Genomic DNA, 18,719 nt, shown 5'->3' on the forward strand with positions numbered 1-18,719 from the left:
GATTGGCCACTGGATATAAAGCTGAGTCATAATCACAAGGCTGGATTTGTTTAAAATGTCAAATTTGATTACGCCCTCTCTCCACCAATAAAAACCTTCAAACAAACTCAGTTAATATAATAACATTTACAGGAGCTTTATAATATAAAGATGAGGCCAGGTGTTTAGATATTAATAAGCGTCACCAAAGGAATTTGTGAATTTTACAGCAATAAACAAAACATTCATGTTACTAATTTAATTTAGAAAGTTTGTCCATTGCGTCTCCATGTGGACGGTGTGAGGAAGAAAGCTGGCGCCTACATCTCCCAGAAGCACTTGCGCGTGACGTCACGGCCGCAGCAACAGGAAGTGTTCCAACTGAGCCGTTGCTGTAAGATAAGGTAAGCTTATCTCTTCATTTAAAATTATTCGCGGTGTTATTCAGAAATATAATAAAAAAAAGTGTTTCTGTCTTCGTATTCGTATGTATTTAACCTTACACTGTCTAATATTTTATTAAAACAACTGGCGTGTTTATTTTCGATGAAGCTAATGCTAGTCGTCTTCCAAAACATTTGACACACACTTACGTTACCTTTCAGTATTTCTGAAATCAAAACATATTATGTCCATAAATAATCAGCAGCAGTGTCAGGAAAGCAGCTTTCCAGCGATCTAATCATCTGTAGTGTAAAGAGGATTGTATTTATGAATGGAATCATGAGTTAACTCGTTACCTGTCACTGGCCGCCTACGTTTACTTCACTAACGTTATATTATAATTAAATCCTAGTCTAATCAAGACAAACTATATATCGTTGGAAAGGTCTAAGACTCCTAAATAGATATTTTACCACTATTTTTGTTAGAAAATTATGTAGGAAAAGTAACAGATCAATTTATGGCAAGAGTGCACCTCAAAAACCTACATCATAACAAGTTCTAAATTCTGTCTTTGTCTTCTTTGTTGCCTTTTTCTCTATCACACTTTAGAAATCATCAAAAATTATATATCACTCGAAAACTTAATCTCAAAATTAATCCTTTTGAAACCCATTTTAAATTCAAACATTGTATTACCTTGAAAATGGTACATCAAAATCATGTTACAAAATGTCATGAATTATAAAAATTTAGGTTTGGATCATGCAATTTCAAGTCTATGTTCAAAGATGTGATTGACAGTTAACAGGTTAAGTCAAAGTCCAAGTGTTTCCTGTGCTCTTCAGGAATGACCTGTACACTGGAGAAGGTGCTGGCCGATGCCAAATCACTGGTAGAGCGTCTCCGGGATCATGACAGTGCTGCTGAGATCCTGATTGAACAAACCACGCTGCTGAACAAGAGAGTGGAGGCCATGAAACAGGTATCAGAGTTCGTTCTCAGTCTCTCTGATGGGTATCAGAGTTTTTTTACTCATGTTCCTTGTTCTTTCAGTACCAGGAAGAGATTGAGGTGTTGAACCAGGTGGCGAGACACCGGCCGCGCTCCACGCTGGTCATGGGCATCCAGCAGGAAAACCGGCAAATACGCGAACTGCAGCAAGAAAACAAAGGTGTTCAGAAGGGTTTGCAATTAGAAGGATGTCATTTGAGGGCTTTTTTAAGTCTAAATCCACTCGTTTGTCTCGGCAGAGCTGCGTACGTCACTGGAGGAGCATCAGTCTGCGCTGGAGGTCATCATGAGCAAATACAGAGAGCAGGTGTTTCGCCTTCTGATGGCCAGCAAGAGAGACGATCCTGCTATTGTCACCCAGCTCAGAGAACAGCACACTAATGTCAGTCTAACAGATGGTTTTTATGAGATTCCCTTTAATGCTGGTGCTCAAATAGGCATTTATTGTGTTTATGTCGCAGGAGATGCAGGCGCACATTGAGAAAATAAACGAAATGGCCACGGTGATGAGGAAAGCCATCGAGGTGGATGAAGGGCGACTGTGTGAGGATGAGGAGCGAATCAAACGTCTGGAGGTCAGACACAATAGATATACTGCAATAGGAGTCAGCAATCGGTTTATTTTCTGTCTATATTAAAAATAACAAAGATGGGAAAATACAATATGAGAGGGATACAAATGAGAGTGTATATTAGGCTGCTGTCACTTGCACACTGTGCACAGTGCTGTTACTATTACTGATAACAAATTATGAAGACAGTAACATTATCTATTTGATTGCACTTAACAGTTAATGTAATCTAACTACTCTTGGATTACTTTTCTTTATCACACAGATTTTGATACGAAAGCCTTGTAAGATATTTATATAAACAATGTTTAAAATAAATAAAAATACAAAGAGAAATAAAATATATTTCATTCAGTGTTATCAAAAACATGAGGTTCATTAAACCTCACATTAGGGTTTTTCGAAGGAACTGCTGATGAAAAGCTAATAATTTATTAAAACATGTAAATGTGCATTTAAAATACAAATAAAACACTTTAAAATAATCAAAATAAAATGTAATTGTATTTTCTATAGTTTTAATGTCATTTATATATAATTATGTATTTTATTATTTTACATATTTTTTTATATAATTTTTTTTATGTTTATGTAATTATAAAAATGCTCAATATATTTTTATATATAAAAATAATTTAATATCATTATATTACATTTTATTTAATTTGTTTACCTGTATATCATGTGACCATTAACCAACATCTGAGACCTGTGAACCTGTGAACATGAACAGTAATTTACTGCCGTCGTGTGAATAATATCACTAAAAAAGGAACTGTAGTACTGATAATTTTAAGTATTTTAAAATGTAACAATTTTATTTATCTCATTGAGTATTTTAAAATGTAACAATTTATTTTTATTTTTAATATCTGATTATATTTACATAACATAATATTAAGTGACAAGTACTATACAATCCACATTACATTTAATCAGTTACTACCCAGCATGATATATATGGTCATAATGCCCAGCCCTATAGTGTGATAAATGCAATACTTACAATGTAATCATGATCTTCTGGTTTATTTGTTGATTGTGCAGCTGGAGAACAGCGGTCTGCGAGAGCTGTTGGGAATCAGCCGTCAGGCGTTTCTGGTGCTGAAGAGGGACGACACGTCTGACAGCACGTCTCTCTCGCCGCTGCTCACCAGCACAGACGTCAGTCTGAGGAAGAACTAAAGGCATTCAGAGACTCTGAGTTTACAAACCATCGTTCACAGCTCCCCTACAAATCCCACGATCCTCCATTACAGCGCAACCCTCACTGCAACCTGGATGTCCTTCAGCCATTCAGCATGAGGGCTTTTGCGGGAAGTGGAATCCGATTACTTTTTCATCTCTGCATCATCATGTCTTCGGTCTGGAAAAGTCAAATCGACTGATTCAGCCGCGTGAAAACACAATCATTTGTGGAATAAAAAAAAAAAATAAGAATAAGATTGGGCATATTCTGAATGAATACTTGACCTAAACATGAGACTTTGGGGAATATCACAATGTACTATTTTAATGAAAAACTCTGTTGTGTTTGTAACAGTGTTTTATGCGGGTATGAGAGGAAGTTCCATTGGAAGTGATTAAAAGCGTTGAATGATCTGGCTGTTGTCTTCTTTAGTTCCATGGGTTGATACGGTTGAATAAACCACTCAATAATTCAGGCTATAATTTAGTGTATTCAAATATCCATCAGTGCATGTTATTCAGGCATAAAATGCTGCTTTGTATTGACTTCAAGCTAATAAGTCATATAAATGTTAAATTAATATAATTTTAAGATTTGAAAAAAATTAAAAATATGTAATTTATATAATTATATATATAAAAAAATTATACAATATTTTTTATTAAAATTACAATTATTTTCAACTTCTTGTTCAATTATATTTATGTAAAATCCTGACATTTTCATTTAATGTAATATAGTTTCAGTCATAATTATGTCACAAAATGCATTGCAAACGCCATTTTATGTTGACTTTTAAGGCATCAAAGCAGTTTAGAATTATTAATAGCTGAATAAAATATTAATGAGGGTTTGTCACATCAAACATTCACACATTTCTCGCATTCGATAAAAACAAAACATCAGATCTCTCATTCTAATCTGTCTCGGTATACAAAACAGTATCATTTAGGTGTTATGGCACAAATGACAACTTTATTAAACATTTAATTTAGACAATTATTTAAATTACAAAACAGAGATAATGCATACTGCTAAAAAACTATTTTAACATCACTATATGTTTTAAATGCTTTAGAAAAAGTTTGCTTCTGTGAAAGACACAAAGATCACATGAAGAAACCCTGAGAGGAAACCAGGACTGAATCCATGATTAATGCAAAACTACTGATTTACTAAGCTGGAGTCTGTCAGAGATCTTACTTGGGTTTGTGTCTCCGTAAGAGCTACACATCCATTTATAAAGCACAGAAAAACACTCAAGATTCATCTTACACCGCATTTAAAATCCTCGTTATTGAGTGTTGTACACCAGCGCAGCGAAGCAGCAGTCAAATTCCCACAGGAACACTGTCAAAATAAGCTCATTATTTCTATCATGATCTCCAAACCCCAGTGAGGATCCACTGAGACTCATACGCGCTCAGACACAGAAAACACTCAAACATCAGCCGTAGAGGCTTATAGTGGCTACTAATGAACACCGGTTCATTTGGTCTGCAATCGCAGCATCTTAAACATTCATTTTAATGGTGAACATCTTTAAAAATCTCTCATTCACTCATATACTAACCAGACGTAGTAAAAAAAAAGTTTAAAAATCTCCAAAATCACTGAACGTTTCCTCTATGCTGCTAAAATGCATCTAAAAGCACACTGTGGCAGCTGATGTATATAGTTACAGTAGAGGTCAGTTAATTAATTATCTGGAAACAGCAATGGGATCAAGCACTGCTGGGAACACACACACAAGTGCACATAGTCTTCACCGTGTGTGAGCTGCTCTTTTATCCTCCATCGGTTACTCATCGAAGTCTTTAGGCTCTAAAGATCAAGCTCAATCCTCATGTATATTGCAATATGTTTCCAACAGGCTTGAGCAGCCGTTATCTGGAGGGGAAGAACTAACAGTGAACTGACTTCAAGTCAAAGGTCAAAGGTTAAAGTAGTAGCGGTGTGGTTTCTCCGGCTGGTTCTGCGTGCTGTGTGAGCTGGCGAATGCGTCCGAGGATTCGGGCTGATAAAGATGGCTTGTGGTGGCTGGGATCCAGAACGTTGGTCTTCCTGCGCTCTCGGTCTTGCTTCCACATCACATACGGGCTCGGCGGGAAAAACGGCCGTGATTTCTCCCGATACAGCTGCATGACAATCCCCGAAACCCCCATAACGACCCACAAGGTGATCAGGATGAAATCTGGTGTGGCGAAACATCAGACATGACCAATATATCTGAGCATCACACCCAGGTATTAAAGCAAAAAATAAATACAAACGTTTGACTGAAAACTGATTTTATGCTCCATCATATTCCATCACTTTATGTAAATACTCAAGAGCAATAAAAAAAAGGAAAAAAAAACTTCCCTTGCTAGTTTGTGTCATTCCAAATCTGTTTTCAATCAATGAATCAGTGTAATTATGATTATTAATGTTGATTAATAGTATAGTTTTTAAGATATTCGTGGGAAAACGGCATGTTTTTGTATTCTGAACAGACAAAATGAGCTGAGAAAACCATTTATGAATGAGTTTGTTTTAATGCATTAAAAAAAAAAGGTTGATTTCACAAAATCAAGACTTATGATAAGTATATAGAAAGTGGGAAAGGACTATAATAAAATGATTACAAAAATACTGAAATAATGATAATAAATGAACAAAATAAACATTTGAAGACTCGAGTGCTCCGTGACTTCGGTTAAGCATGAGTTCTGCACTCTCGCAAAAACTCCTGTTATGGTCAGTGGAAAAGTCTACAAAATCTATGATTGGATCTTTTAATTCAGTTGATCTGATCACACCGTTTTACTGTCGTAGTGACGGAGAACTTCAATCCCTGCACACCTACCGATGTCCTGCAGCGGGACGGAGATGAACGCTCGGCTGAAGTTGTGGTTGAGGAGGCGTTTGAGGACGTCCAGCGTGATGTAGGACAGACTGGTGTAGGTGTAGTCGTTGACGGCCAGGACCACTGCATACCCGCCGACCATACCACATGTAATTATATTGCCCTGAAACATACAGATAAACGTGTGCATTTTATTTGGGTGTCAGATATGAGCTCACAATGTATTTTTCTGTATCTCACCTCTCTAGGCCACCTGATGAAGAACGGAGGAACAAACACCATAATGCAAACAAACACCACCCAGAATACCACATCATTATGGAATACAGGAAGATCGCCTGGAGGAAAAAAGAGAGATTTAACACATTTTACCAGGCTGTAACTAATCAATAATTCATCACTAATAATGAAAATGACAACAAAATGGAATGCATGTGAAATGTAGAGGAGGAAAGGCCAAGTTAAATGTTTACATAGCGCTTTATGCATATAGTTTTTTTTTAAAGCAGCTCCGCTTTAATAAAAAGGAACTTCATCAATTATGTGACATTAAATTTCAGCAGAAAAGCTACTCTATGATAATGGCATCATTGTTCAGCTCAATGCAGTTCAACACCAGTGTTAATGTTACAAAGATAATATCAAGTCATGTCGAGTCACTTTTATTGTCACATAACCACAGTACATGTGCCTTGGTGAGTGAAATTCTTGGGAGCGTGCTCCAGAAATTGCTGAAACAATTAACATATAACCATACAGACTTCAACAGGTGAAAATGTGCAATATGCACATACATATAGTCAGTACACACAGTGTACTATTAGACATACTTACAGTTAGCACTACAAATTATACACTATACACAGAATGTACACATTATGTAGACAAATATACACATAAAAATATGCTAAGGTGCATTATCTGGCTCAATTCAGTTCAAATTGTGTTTTGTGCAAAACCCAAGTTATTCAAAACAAGAGACGTGCTTTATATTCACATCTTCTTGAAATGAAAATTCACCCCATCTATTTTCTATGTTATGGACTATATTTTGAACAATTCATCCATGCATGCATGCATTTAATTAAAAAAAAAATGTTTTGTACTCTTTTTAATCAAGATGTAATAACTGGACCTCTGGTGTCACATGCACACCCACATCTAAACATCCCATCAACAACTTTAACTTGAAATCATTCCGAACAGATGAAAAAAAAACATTCCGTTCACAATACAATCAGGATACTTGCAGGTTTCAAACATGATTTCTTACCAAGTGGAGTGAAGAAGGCAATGGATGAGATGAGAAATCCAAGAATGAGTCCTACCACCAACACACAGGCCATGACCGAACCGAACCGCCACCAGCTCATCACCATAGCCACACCCCCGACCACGCCCATCAGCGCTGTCAGAGCCAATCGAACTGCAGAGAGACAGTCAATAAACTGTTTAAAGACACTCCAGATATACATTGACTAATCAGAGTAAAATAAAACAGTCGTTTTGCATTACAAATGGTATAATATGCAAATGAGACATTATATGCACTATTTTGCATAATTCTCCGTTACTGAAAATTTGATAAAAACAGGTTCAAAATTATAATTTCATTTTGTTGACATGAGTGATTTTGGATATTTTTTTTATCACTCCACAAATTAGAACATACTGGAAACAGTCAAAAAATAAAAAAATAAATCTTATATAGATCAGGGGGATTGATATATGAACAAACCCCTAAAAACCTTCAGAATACAGATAGTAATAAAAGCTGTGAAGTTTGATGTAAGTGCTACTGTAATTAAAATTTTTTTTTAAATAAATAAAACACATTATGAGAAATGGCCATGACTTGAGTCACGAGTTGGTAGCCTGTCTTTCAAACATGCAAACAGCTGAAAAACAGCTGTAGACGATGCATTTGATTGGGACAGACTGGTTTAACACCTCCAGCTGAAATCCAGAGCACATGATCTGAGCTGCAGCAGCATGACTCTAATCTTGACAACAAAAACCACAATCCGCCGTGACGGAAGCTGCTTTCTGCACTCGTGACCACTAATGAGATTCACTGCTGCCCGAACCAGTTTGTGTAGCCAATTTCAGTCAAATTAAACTTGAAAAACATTGGAAAAACTTGACTTCTGGGGACATTAACTATTTATGGGTATGCAGACATCAGCTCAGTGTAACTGTAAACGCTACCAATCACCTAACATGAAACTCTATCTAAGAGGTGATCAGAAACTTTATTAGATTAGAAACCGGTAAAGGCAGACAATAGTTGTTTTGGTCTAATTTTACCGTGATTCTGTACATGTGTAACTCTGCATCCGAGGCTGTAATGGACTCACTGTCATATTCCAGCGCTGTGGTTGTGGTGATCAGGACAAAGAAGACAAACGCCATAAAGCAGAATCCCATACAGAACAGCTCTGAGAAGACACAGAAATATATATTTTAGTGGCAACAATACATTAAATATATTAATATATCATATATTAGTTACATGCACCAATCTCCATCAGAATCAGTGTTACTTTAGTATCTCTACTTTTGAATTGTTTTTTATTTTTAAATATTCGGTTTAATTGCAATTGTCATCAAATTTTTGGTTAATTTTATGTTTTTGTCATTTTAATTACATATGTGTTCTTATGATTTTTATTTCCGACTTAGCTATTTTAGTATATTTTATAGTATAGTCATATAATGAGAAATTGACATTCAATAAAAGAGATTAAAGCTGCCAAAAATACCATTTACTCAAACTAAACAGCACAAATGTCTTATTTCAAAGTTTAGTGTATTATTTAACTTCACCTAAAACATTAACAAAGCACTTTTAATAATCTCCCGTGTTTTATGCGAATGGAGAGAGGGCTGAAAGTGTCATGAAACACTGAATGGACTGTTTGTTGTGCAAGCAGACATTAGGGAAGAAATGATGCATCATATGACCCCTTTAAAATGTAGTACTGAAGTAACTATAAAATCTTTTAACCCCCATTAGTTCACTTCCAGAATGAAAATTCTGATCATTTACTCACCCTTCCCTTGTTCCAATTACTTCCGGTTTCTTTCTTCTGTTGAACACAAAAGAAGATATTTTGAAAAAATGCTGGTATCTGAACAATTGATAGTATTTATTTTTTCCCAAAGAATGGTTGCCATAAACTGTTCAGAAACCAACATTTTTCAAAATATCTTCTTCTGTGTTCAACAGAAGAAATAAACTGATGTAACGGAGTAATTGACAGAATTTTCACAGTGAACTAAACCTTTAAATATCTAGGAAATATTTTGTATTTCCCGAACACAAAACATTCGGGGCATCTTTAGTAGATCAATGGTTATTAATAGCAATAACGTGGTGTGTTTCTCAGAACAGCAAGACAAACATCACTTACCACATTTGAAGAAGCGGTGACCCACGAAACACACAAACAGCCCGGCCAAACCAATCACAGTGAAAAACACTTTAGTAGAAACTCTCCCTGAGAAAATAGATTTTTACATTGAAATACCATCTCAAATCTGTCACAGAAAGTGTTCTGAAGCTAAAAGAAAAAATATATAAAATCATGTAGGTTTTAAAAGTGGCAGGTGATCCACATATGAAAGGAGCTTCTGCATTTGTGAATAAAATAAGTTGCATATGTGAATAAAAATATCGCAGCATTAGCCCTGATTAGTCGCGTTCATCTTCTCACCTAAATCACTGCATCCGTCCAGCGTGGAGTTGAAGCTGCAGGCGTACGTGTGGACGGGGACGTAAGACGCTGATGTGTTCAACATTGGATCTCGCACAATTACACTGAAAATCACACCCTGACCGGACAGAGAGCTGAAGGAGAACTGCGTCCGGTCACGAGAGGATAAAGACACCACCTGAAACAGAGAAAATAAGTGATAAACAAGTGTTTTCAGATCTGTAAATCGACTGCTTTGTTCAAAAACAGGGACTTAATTATATATCTAATTTGTATTTATATTACACACATATACACTATAGCATATATATTATGTTATATGTTTAAGTATGCATACGTGCCAATGTTTTTTTGTATGCATGCTATGCAAATGCGTGAGTTATTTAACTTTGTCAATGTATACGTATTGTTTATATAAATATTTTATCCTTTTCTTCATTTTTTATTTCACACACACACACACACACACACACACACACACACACACACACACACACACACACACACACACACACACACGCATTTGTGGTTTACAGGGACTCCCCATAGGTGTCAATAGTTTTTATACTGTACAAACTGTATTTTATATTGCTCTACACCAACCCTAGCCCTTACAGAAAACTACTGGCAATTTTTGAATTTCATAAAACTGTTTTTTTGTTTTGTTTATGCTTTTGTTTTATGGGGACACATGAAGTGTAATACCCATGTCATTGAACACATTTGTGTCCTCATAAACCATATACACAAGTACACACATACATATATATTTCTATACATATATATCAATTATATTTTTTGAATGTTTGAGTTTGCATATGTTAAAAGAGTTCATGCAATGGTGAACTGATTGTTTCAGTGTGGATCCAAGCACGACTGCTGTGTACATACACTGAAAAGAACTACACTGAAAACGCACTTAATAAAAACAGCTGTAACAGATAACAGAAAGGTTTAAGGAAGGTCAGAGAGAGATTTCACACACCTTTCTGCTGTTGTCTAGCACGTTCTGCACATTGGCCGCTCTCTCCAAACCGCTGATCAGACTCTGCTCTGATAGGTCGCCTTCCGGCAGGAAGTACTGATACAGCTCATACACCAATCGCCAACGAGTGCTGGAGCCCATGTCCACGTCACACGCCGGCGGACTCTCCCCTCTGAAAAACATCATCTGATTTAGACTGATCTAGATCTGATCTTCTACGCCTGGAAAACAACTTTTTAAGGGACATCAAACAGTAGAGAAATGTGAGATTTAAAGAGAGGTGTTTGTGATGCACATCACAGAAGACAAATAGGAAATCTGGTTCATTTTTTGCGCTATTTATGTCTTCTGGGTTTAAAGTCTTCATCAGGGTCTGATGGTTTTAAAAACAACAGCGCGTTCATATATACATATATGTGAATGCAAGCGGCTGTGCATTAAATAACAGCTGATACAGAATGTGTGTGTTTGTGTAGTTTACTATGAGCTTAAAAAAAACATGTTTAAAGATCAAGACTTTACTAAATTCTTCCCACCTTTCGTATCCGATGTTAGCAGGCGCAAAGGTAATCGTGGTCTCAAACAGGTTGTATTCCAGGTAGATGTTTGGATCAATCTCCAGCGGGAATACCTGATTGCAGGCTCCAGGAACGGGATCTGCACAGACATTACACTGAATGTAAAGTATTCCAGTCTGTTAATGAGAGTTGTGTTTGTGTTGTGGCATGCAAGTAAAGAGTTAGTTCTCTAACCAGCGCTGGTGTACGGCAAAATCACACCAACTCCAGCAGTGCTGCTCCCATCGGGCGTCTTCAGGAACCACGAGACATCGGTCTGGCTAAGTGTCAAGGTGGATAACAGACCAGCATCTGCTGCCGTGACCGAAAAACCATAAAGTGGGATCTGACCAATACACATAAAAACACAGCCTATGGATGAACAGCTACACATTCACTCAGTCACTCTAGGATGGAAAAAAGTTCAGGTGGAGAATAATAAGCAACAAATACAAGAAAAGTGCAACCATTTAAGTCCTGTCCTACATTCACTTGGGATGACACGAGACTAGACTGCAACAGTTAGTAGAAATCCCATTCGTTTTCTCCACAGGTGTATTGATATTTAACAATAACTTATAAACCATTAAAGACCGGCCTTCTGTGAGTTCCTCGATTGATAATCATTCGTGATTATTTCAACAGCAGAACTCCAGACGAAAAGCTACAATATAGTGAAGTCAAATGTAGAACATATTGCTTCCATATATAAATCAAAATCTTTAAATCAATAGTATTGTTTTCAATCTGATTATGTCATTCACATTGCTTCACAGGATTGCAGTTTGTTCCCTTTTTATGTTAAAATACACCATATCTTGTATTTTTGTCTTAGTCAAAGTTAGTAATGTTGAAATTCACCTGGATGCTTTGGCTTATACTCTTTAAAGACTTGTAGATTTAAGCCACTATCGAGGTAGATTCTTTCTGGGATTCAACAAGTTATAAAAAAAATAAAAAGGTTTGATTTCTTTTTAATTCAGTTTTTGTTGATTTATTTCCAGTTAGTTATTTTAGTAATTGTACTTAAAACAAACAACTTACCTAAACAAGTATTTATTTATTTCAGTTATACACATTATTAACTGTTTCTGCTTTAGTGTAATTTAATATTAACTCCGTTTTAAATATCCGTGTGAAAAATGTATAGGAAAAATTGTACTAGAACCAAGAATAATGCACTCTGTACAGAAGCAACATTGGTTTGGAACAACATTTCATATTGACTTTAACTCTGTGTCTGACCCGGGGTTTGTGCTACTTGTGCATGACTGTTGACATTATGAAAAGAATGCATGAAGGGGTGTGTGTGTGTGTGTGTGTGTGTGTGTGTGTGTGTGTGTGTGTGTGTGTGTGGATCAGAGCTTGTGATTCAACTCTCACATGATGTCTTGCTCGATCAACCTATTTCTCGTGTATGACAGTGCATAACAGTGCTGTGTGTATGTGTGTGAAAGAGAGAGTGTATGCCTGAGAAACAGCAGGACTATGTGTGTGTGTGATCTCTTACCGGTGTATATGAGAGTGTAACATTGCGGTGATGTGTATGAAACTGCAGGGTTAAGAAGGAAACATCAGCTGGAATCCGGGAAACGACAGCTTTAACCGTCCCGTTGACTGGGACACTCACATTCTGGAAGGTTCCCAGTGAAAACATCACATGGTCTGCAAAACACATATACGTTATTATAATATATATATTTTCTAACCATAAAAATACACTCAGGGGTCTAGACTCATTCTTCCCACTGGTTGTACTAGAGCAACTAACTTACTCAGTCGGTTGCACTTCTCTTTTTCTACAAAATTGGATTAATTAAAGAATGCTGATGAAAGGTTTTTCATTATCATAGTTTATAGTAATATGGTTACAAAAGTGGGATTAATACACAGCCCGTTCTTTTTCATAAGTATTATTAGTTTATTAATGAATAAGACATAACAGCTAATGGGCTTTGTTAGGCACGACTGTTATAAATTCACTGTAAACCAGTAATAAAATAAAACAGAGCAAATAAAGTGTAGTGATATAAAAAAAAACAGTATTCTTCCACCAAACAATGTAGTTCCTCGGAATCAGTTGTGGTTCCAATAAAGCGGTTGCCAAGCAACACACAGAAGTAAACAATGTGTATGTTTGTAGTGAAATATACAACAGCTTCAAACGCGGCTCAACCAATCAGAAACAAGGACTGGAACTATCCGTTGTATAATATATATAAACAGCAAAGATAACAGGCTTTTTTCAATGAAAACAAAAAGGAAAGTAAAACTAAATTGGCTGTCGTGTTGTTTGCATAATGTTTTTCCCCAAGAAAGCAACCATGTTCAATTCCTCCGCTCAACTTCAACCTTCTATATTTAGCCTGAAGACCAAATCCTCCATCCACCAACGTTTTAATTTTTAGAGACGCAGAGCAGACAGGTTGGAGCAGTGCAGACCATGCATTATTTATGTAAATTAATTTCTGACAAATCTTTATATCTCTTCTCATTTAAACTGAAAGCAGTGAGTGAGTGACTGCCTGCAGGAAGAGATGCCACTGAACACTTCAAACAAGGAAGTGGCTTTGACAGTTGTGATTTGTTGTAGAAAGGTGTTGCTCTGACTTCCTGCCTGACCGTGAAATCTGACCTGATAATCAACTCATCTGAATACACAATAACTCACACCTGAAGAACTCTGGAAGAGTGCAAACCTGCTGCCTTCACATGAAGTTCCTGTGTGTAAGAACAAGAAACATTTGTGTTTCCTTTATTCCATTTTAAAGCTAAGATTTGTAGAAATATGCTGGGAGACCACTAAATGTTTACTTGTTTTTCTCTAAATCTACTTCTACATTTTTTAGCATTCAGTTAAAATGTCCCCTCCCCATTTAGTTCGTTCAAAGTTTGAGTTTTGCAGAGATCTTGAAGATTGAAATCACTTCACTGCTCTGGAACAATCTCTTTCTCTCTTTCTCAGGAATGAGGAAATAGTTTCTAAATTACATCTCATGGATTGCTGCTCTGTTTCATTGTCATCAGCGCATCTTAAGCAGGAATGAGGAGAATTAAAAGAGGAAAAAACACTGAATGGACTCATGCGACACTGTTACAAAATACCAGAACAATATGAAGACGCACAAAATCACAAATGACAGACAGTAAAAACAATCAGACATTTCCTTGACAGGCAAGAGATCATCAAATGCTTCAAACATTGGAAAAAAACACAAGTGTTTTACTACAGATCTACGTTTTCCTTAACCCTATGGTTTTATATTTGATATATACACTTTACGTGCCTCTAAATTAACAACAATCAAAGCTGTTGCACACAATTTACTCCATGCCTTCAGATTGATAGTTTAAACTTTTTTTTCAAGTAAAAGGTCATTATTGTAATTGTACAAATGCCCTCCTTCATCTTATGTCTTTTTGATGTCTAATATTATTTTTTAATTAAGCAAAAAAAAAAAAAAAAAAAAGATGAACACTTACTGGACTCTCAATCATCACTGTACTGCATTGCATTAAATGTTTTGATCATTTCAGTATCACCTTACAAAGACATATTATTAGAGATAAAGAGTGACGACTGATATTTGAGAGTTATACTGAGACATAAACATATGCAAACATCTTTTATATATTTTGTCTAAAGGTTTAATAAACTGTAACATTTTTTAGTTTGATTGCTTTTTTGTGAGCAAACACGGTGAATTTAGTGGGAGGTTTACGTTGAAATAATATGAACTTGACCCTGAAATCACCCTGGTTAGTAATGAAATCATATAAAATCATTATTAAATCAAGATTAATTCAGTATTCATGTGTTGCTAAATAATGTCACTGTCTCAAAATTCAACTAAACGTCATTTGTGAAACGATGCGTTTGCATCGGCGTTGATGAAGATGTTTTGTTTACTCACTCTCATCCTGAGCGCGCAGGGAACTGACCCACGACAAGACGAGCAAAAGAACCAAGCATTCTCTCTTCAGTGGCATTTTTCCCGGGTCAGTCCAGTCCATAAACACGCTCTAGCAGCTGCGATCAAATCCAGGACTCACATGCTGAAGCTTCGCGTTGAAGCCCCCGGAAGCGTCACTCGCTCCTCGATTGCGCTACAAGGTAACAACTTTCGAGTTAACGCTCGTTTCATCTCTAGTGCGCAGGCGCGAGTGTATGGTGTCACGTGATGTCGCTTTGAACAGGCTCGGCGGAAACGGAAAAGGTGATATGGAGCCAACATGGCGGACAGGCTAACGCAGCTTCAGGATGCAGTTAACTCCGTGAGTTCTAATTTAAATGTTTATTTTATGACTTATAAGCTGCAGTAGAGGTCGAATCGTATGTATTCAGTCGTCTGCTACATATATCTGCTATACATATATATATAATATATTTGAAAGCCGATAAGCAATATGTTGGCCGAGAAATCTATATCCAAATTTTTATATACTTTTTGAGAGCCTGATTAAAAAAAGTTTTCGTCATTAAAAGCAACATCCCAAACACTTCAACATAAGCAGCCTAGTTTGAACGTTATGCATTTAAAAAATTTCATCATAAAAAGTCTTACATCTCACATCTTTCATCTCGAGTCAACTGTTTCTGAAGGAAATAATGCATTATTTATCGCCTTTAAGATATCGGACAAATTTTCTTATTGTGCTGATACCGATAACAGAAAAATAAAGATACTGATATGGTGGCCGATATATCATGCATCCCTAATTGTTTTGTACATGTAAAATTATGTACTCTTGTTTTAACATTTTTTAAAATAAATATATTAAATTATGTAGTTGTAATTTTATTTGTGACACATACCACAAAATTGTTTTATAAGTGTTATATTATGTACTCTCGTTTTTACATTTAAAAGAAAATTATTAAAATAAGCTTACACATTATTGACCATATTAGCACTGAATCTCCATGTTTAAGACAAACCCAGTAAATCAAATGCAAAGGTGGTTTGTTATATTTGGTTGCTTGTGTGCACTGTGTGTGATATATTGCAATGTTGTGTGTGTTTTAGCTGGCGGATCAGTTCTGTAATGCGATTGGAGTCCTGCAGCAATGTGCCCCACCTGCCTCCTTCAGCAACATCCAGACCGCCATCAATAAAGACCAGCCCTCCAACCAAACAGAAGGTGCACGAATCTCTACCAAAAATCAGTTTACAGCTCTGCTGTTGTGGTTTAACTAACATGTTTTCATGTGTTCTTCTAGAATACGCCCAGCTGTTTGCAGCACTGATAGCAAGAACAGCAAAAGATGTTGAGGTGCTGATTGATTCTCTGCCCAGTGAAGAATCTACTGCTGCACTGCAGGTATGTTTATACACAAACAGTGGCTCCCTGAACTACAAAAATGTAGTTTTGTTATTCGTCATATTTCAATTTCACAAAGAAATGTGCAGCATTTAGACTCAGGAATAATAAAAGGATGCCTTTTCCATTTATAATTTGTCTGAAAACTCATTTTGTTTAAAAAATCATGAGAACATTTATGAAGGTATATTAATGCCAAATAGATTTGCATACGCAGGGTAGGAATTGGGGTAAGTGTACATAAAACTGTAAGCGTAAATGTAATTTTCATGCGCATGATAAGCATTGTGAAGGTGTATATCGCGTTTCAAGCTAATAAAAACATGTATTTAGAAAAACATGATTTGCAGCATTTTACTGTTACTCATAAGTGTAATTCAAGTATTGTGAAACTGCAGCTTCATGCTAAAGCAAAATAAAATATGATCTGCATTCTTCTGACTTCAATTTTTCTGCGCTTACACTTTTGGCACGCTGTTTTCGCTAAAATACGTTCAAAAGTTCTGCGAGCCTTGAAACGCAATATACACCTTCACAAAGCTTATCTAAAAATACATTTAATTTAGGCTTACAGTTTTATGCAAATCTATTTGGCATTAATATACCTTCATAAAAATTGTATCGCATTCTGAGTTGAGTGAACTGTTGCATCCCTACAGTAAACTCTAATCTTCACAGGCTGCCAGTCTGAGGCAGTTGGAAGAGGAGAACCAGGAAGCTGCGGCCCGTCTGGAGGAAGTAGTTTACAGAGGAGACATGCTGCTGGAGAAGATTCAGTCAGCTCTAGCAGACATCGCTCAATCACAGCTACGCACACGCAGTGGAGCCCCGAGTCAGCTGACACCACCAGAGTCATGACAGCGACCGACCAACCAAACATGGACTATATCACACAGCAGGGATTTTATACTCCTCCTTCATTGATCGCAGGAGAGCATGTGTTAAATGTAGAGTGTTTCTGATTGTTTCCCATCGCATGTCTTGATTTATATGACCTCTGACATCCTTTTCTACCTGATAAATGTAAATGTTCAGCATCCATCAGCCTTTTTCAGACAGTTGGCGTCTGGGTAATTTTTTTGTTTTGCTATATTTAATGATGTTTTTTTTCTTGTTAGGGTTATGCGGTGTTTGTTTTGTTTCAAAAAAGACATTTGTCTTTGTGTTTAAATATTGTATGAAATGCTTATTATTCTTCGCAAATTGTTTTATGAATGTGTTAATTTGTCTCATGCAGTTCCTTTGTCAAGAGACTATTCTTTAACAGATTTATACACATAAGAGATCTAAAACCTTGTAGTTTTATTATTATTTTATCACTCCGTCTATCAAATGTTTTGGTTGGTTCTGAACCGACTTATGTAACTTGACTTCATCGTAAAAAGAAAAACAAAGAACTTTCTCTTTATTTATTCCTTTTTCTAGCTTGTACTTATTTGAACAATGTCTAAAATGTGGTATTACAAGCACTTCCTCTGTCTGCCTCTTCAAGAAGAATCGCTTTATGTATCCCCCAATTCTTATTCTTTTTAACTTTTTTTATAAAGTGAATCGCTTTGGGTGCTGCCATCTTCCAGTCTTATAAGCAAATTTAGTGTGCAGAAACTGATTTTGATATTACTTCTTCGCGGTGATAAAGAATACAGATATTCATAAAATAATAATACAATTTATATATTTTATAGTTTTCTGATAAAAATAATCCTTATCAATCTATTTTCTAATCAAAATGTATTTATTTATATATATATATATATATAAAACACAAATCTGCTATTTGTATAATTTTTTTAATAAATTCTTATATGTATAGTTATTAATTTATATACAATTTAAGTTGTTATTATGTGTGAATAGTTATAAAATGTAGCTTTTTGTTATTAATATACATTAATAAAATATTTGTATATTTTTTTTCATAATTTTCTTTTCCATCCAATAAGAACACATCTTAAGGACTTCAACAAAACACTATGGTGGCGTTCGTCCAGTTGGAATTTTCCAGCAGATTTTTATGAAAACGAGAGTTATACCGTTTACAACGGGCAAGTAAGTTCTGGCAAAATAAAATGTCAAAATGGGGTTGAAATTATGTCCCATGCCACGGTCACTCAGAGTTACATTCATTTGTAAAAATGAAACAACATGCATAT

General features: G+C 35.9%; 3 protein-coding genes across 3 annotated transcripts; 2 read left to right on the top strand and 1 right to left on the bottom strand.

Annotated features, from left to right (window-relative positions):
* The first annotated feature begins 227 nt into the window (after positions 1-227).
* On the top strand, positions 228-3,550 carry LOC132099300 (FGFR1 oncogene partner 2 homolog). Its single transcript, XM_059505735.1, has 6 exons — positions 228-383; positions 1,212-1,348; positions 1,420-1,537; positions 1,617-1,759; positions 1,839-1,952; positions 2,997-3,550. The coding sequence occupies exons 2-6, from the start codon at positions 1,214-1,216 to the stop codon at positions 3,132-3,134; spliced, it is 648 nt and encodes a 215-aa protein (XP_059361718.1). The 5' UTR covers positions 228-383; positions 1,212-1,213; the 3' UTR covers positions 3,135-3,550.
* Positions 3,551-4,093: 543 nt separating this feature from the next.
* LOC132098628 (transmembrane 7 superfamily member 3-like) lies at positions 4,094-15,378 on the bottom strand. Its single transcript, XM_059504701.1, has 12 exons — positions 15,159-15,378; positions 12,755-12,909; positions 11,440-11,590; positions 11,224-11,344; positions 10,688-10,859; positions 9,703-9,880; positions 9,400-9,486; positions 8,344-8,424; positions 7,260-7,412; positions 6,227-6,324; positions 5,987-6,149; positions 4,094-5,332 (listed from the first exon to the last, which is right to left on the bottom strand). Exons 1-12 carry the CDS (start codon positions 15,256-15,258, stop codon positions 5,079-5,081), a joined length of 1,713 nt encoding a protein of 570 aa, XP_059360684.1. The 5' UTR covers positions 15,259-15,378; the 3' UTR covers positions 4,094-5,078.
* Positions 15,379-15,441: 63 nt separating this feature from the next.
* LOC132098629 (mediator of RNA polymerase II transcription subunit 21) lies at positions 15,442-17,671 on the top strand. Its single transcript, XM_059504702.1, has 4 exons — positions 15,442-15,519; positions 16,272-16,386; positions 16,466-16,566; positions 17,245-17,671. Exons 1-4 carry the CDS (start codon positions 15,478-15,480, stop codon positions 17,422-17,424), a joined length of 438 nt encoding a protein of 145 aa, XP_059360685.1. The 5' UTR covers positions 15,442-15,477; the 3' UTR covers positions 17,425-17,671.
* The last annotated feature ends 1,048 nt before the right edge of the window (positions 17,672-18,719 follow it).

The sequence above is a fragment of the Carassius carassius genome, chromosome 22, assembly GCF_963082965.1.
Source record: "Carassius carassius chromosome 22, fCarCar2.1, whole genome shotgun sequence".
In the NCBI taxonomy this organism is placed as follows: Eukaryota; Metazoa; Chordata; class Actinopteri; order Cypriniformes; family Cyprinidae; genus Carassius; species Carassius carassius.

Bases quoted from the DNA above. Each gene is read 5' to 3' on its own strand.
- LOC132099300 (XM_059505735.1), top strand. From the start codon at position 1,214: ATGACCTGTACACTGGAGAAGGTGCTGGCCGATGCCAAATCACTGGTA. The intron at 1,538-1,616 runs GTGTTCAGAAGG...TTGTCTCGGCAG, and splicing joins ACTGCAGCAAGAAAACAAAG to AGCTGCGTACGTCACTGGAG. The intron at 1,760-1,838 runs GTCAGTCTAACA...TTTATGTCGCAG, and splicing joins TCAGAGAACAGCACACTAAT to GAGATGCAGGCGCACATTGA.
- LOC132098628 (XM_059504701.1), bottom strand. From the start codon at position 15,258: ATGGACTGGACTGACCCGGGAAAAATGCCACTGAAGAGAGAATGCTTG. The intron at 12,910-15,158 runs GTGAGTAAACAA...TGTGTTTTGCAG, and splicing joins CCTGCGCGCTCAGGATGAGA to ACCATGTGATGTTTTCACTG. The intron at 6,325-7,259 runs GTAAGAAATCAT...TTTTTCCTCCAG, and splicing joins TGCCTTCTTCACTCCACTTG to GCGATCTTCCTGTATTCCAT.
- LOC132098629 (XM_059504702.1), top strand. From the start codon at position 15,478: ATGGCGGACAGGCTAACGCAGCTTCAGGATGCAGTTAACTCC. The intron at 15,520-16,271 runs GTGAGTTCTAAT...TGTGTGTTTTAG, and splicing joins TTCAGGATGCAGTTAACTCC to CTGGCGGATCAGTTCTGTAA. The intron at 16,567-17,244 runs GTATGTTTATAC...TAATCTTCACAG, and splicing joins AATCTACTGCTGCACTGCAG to GCTGCCAGTCTGAGGCAGTT.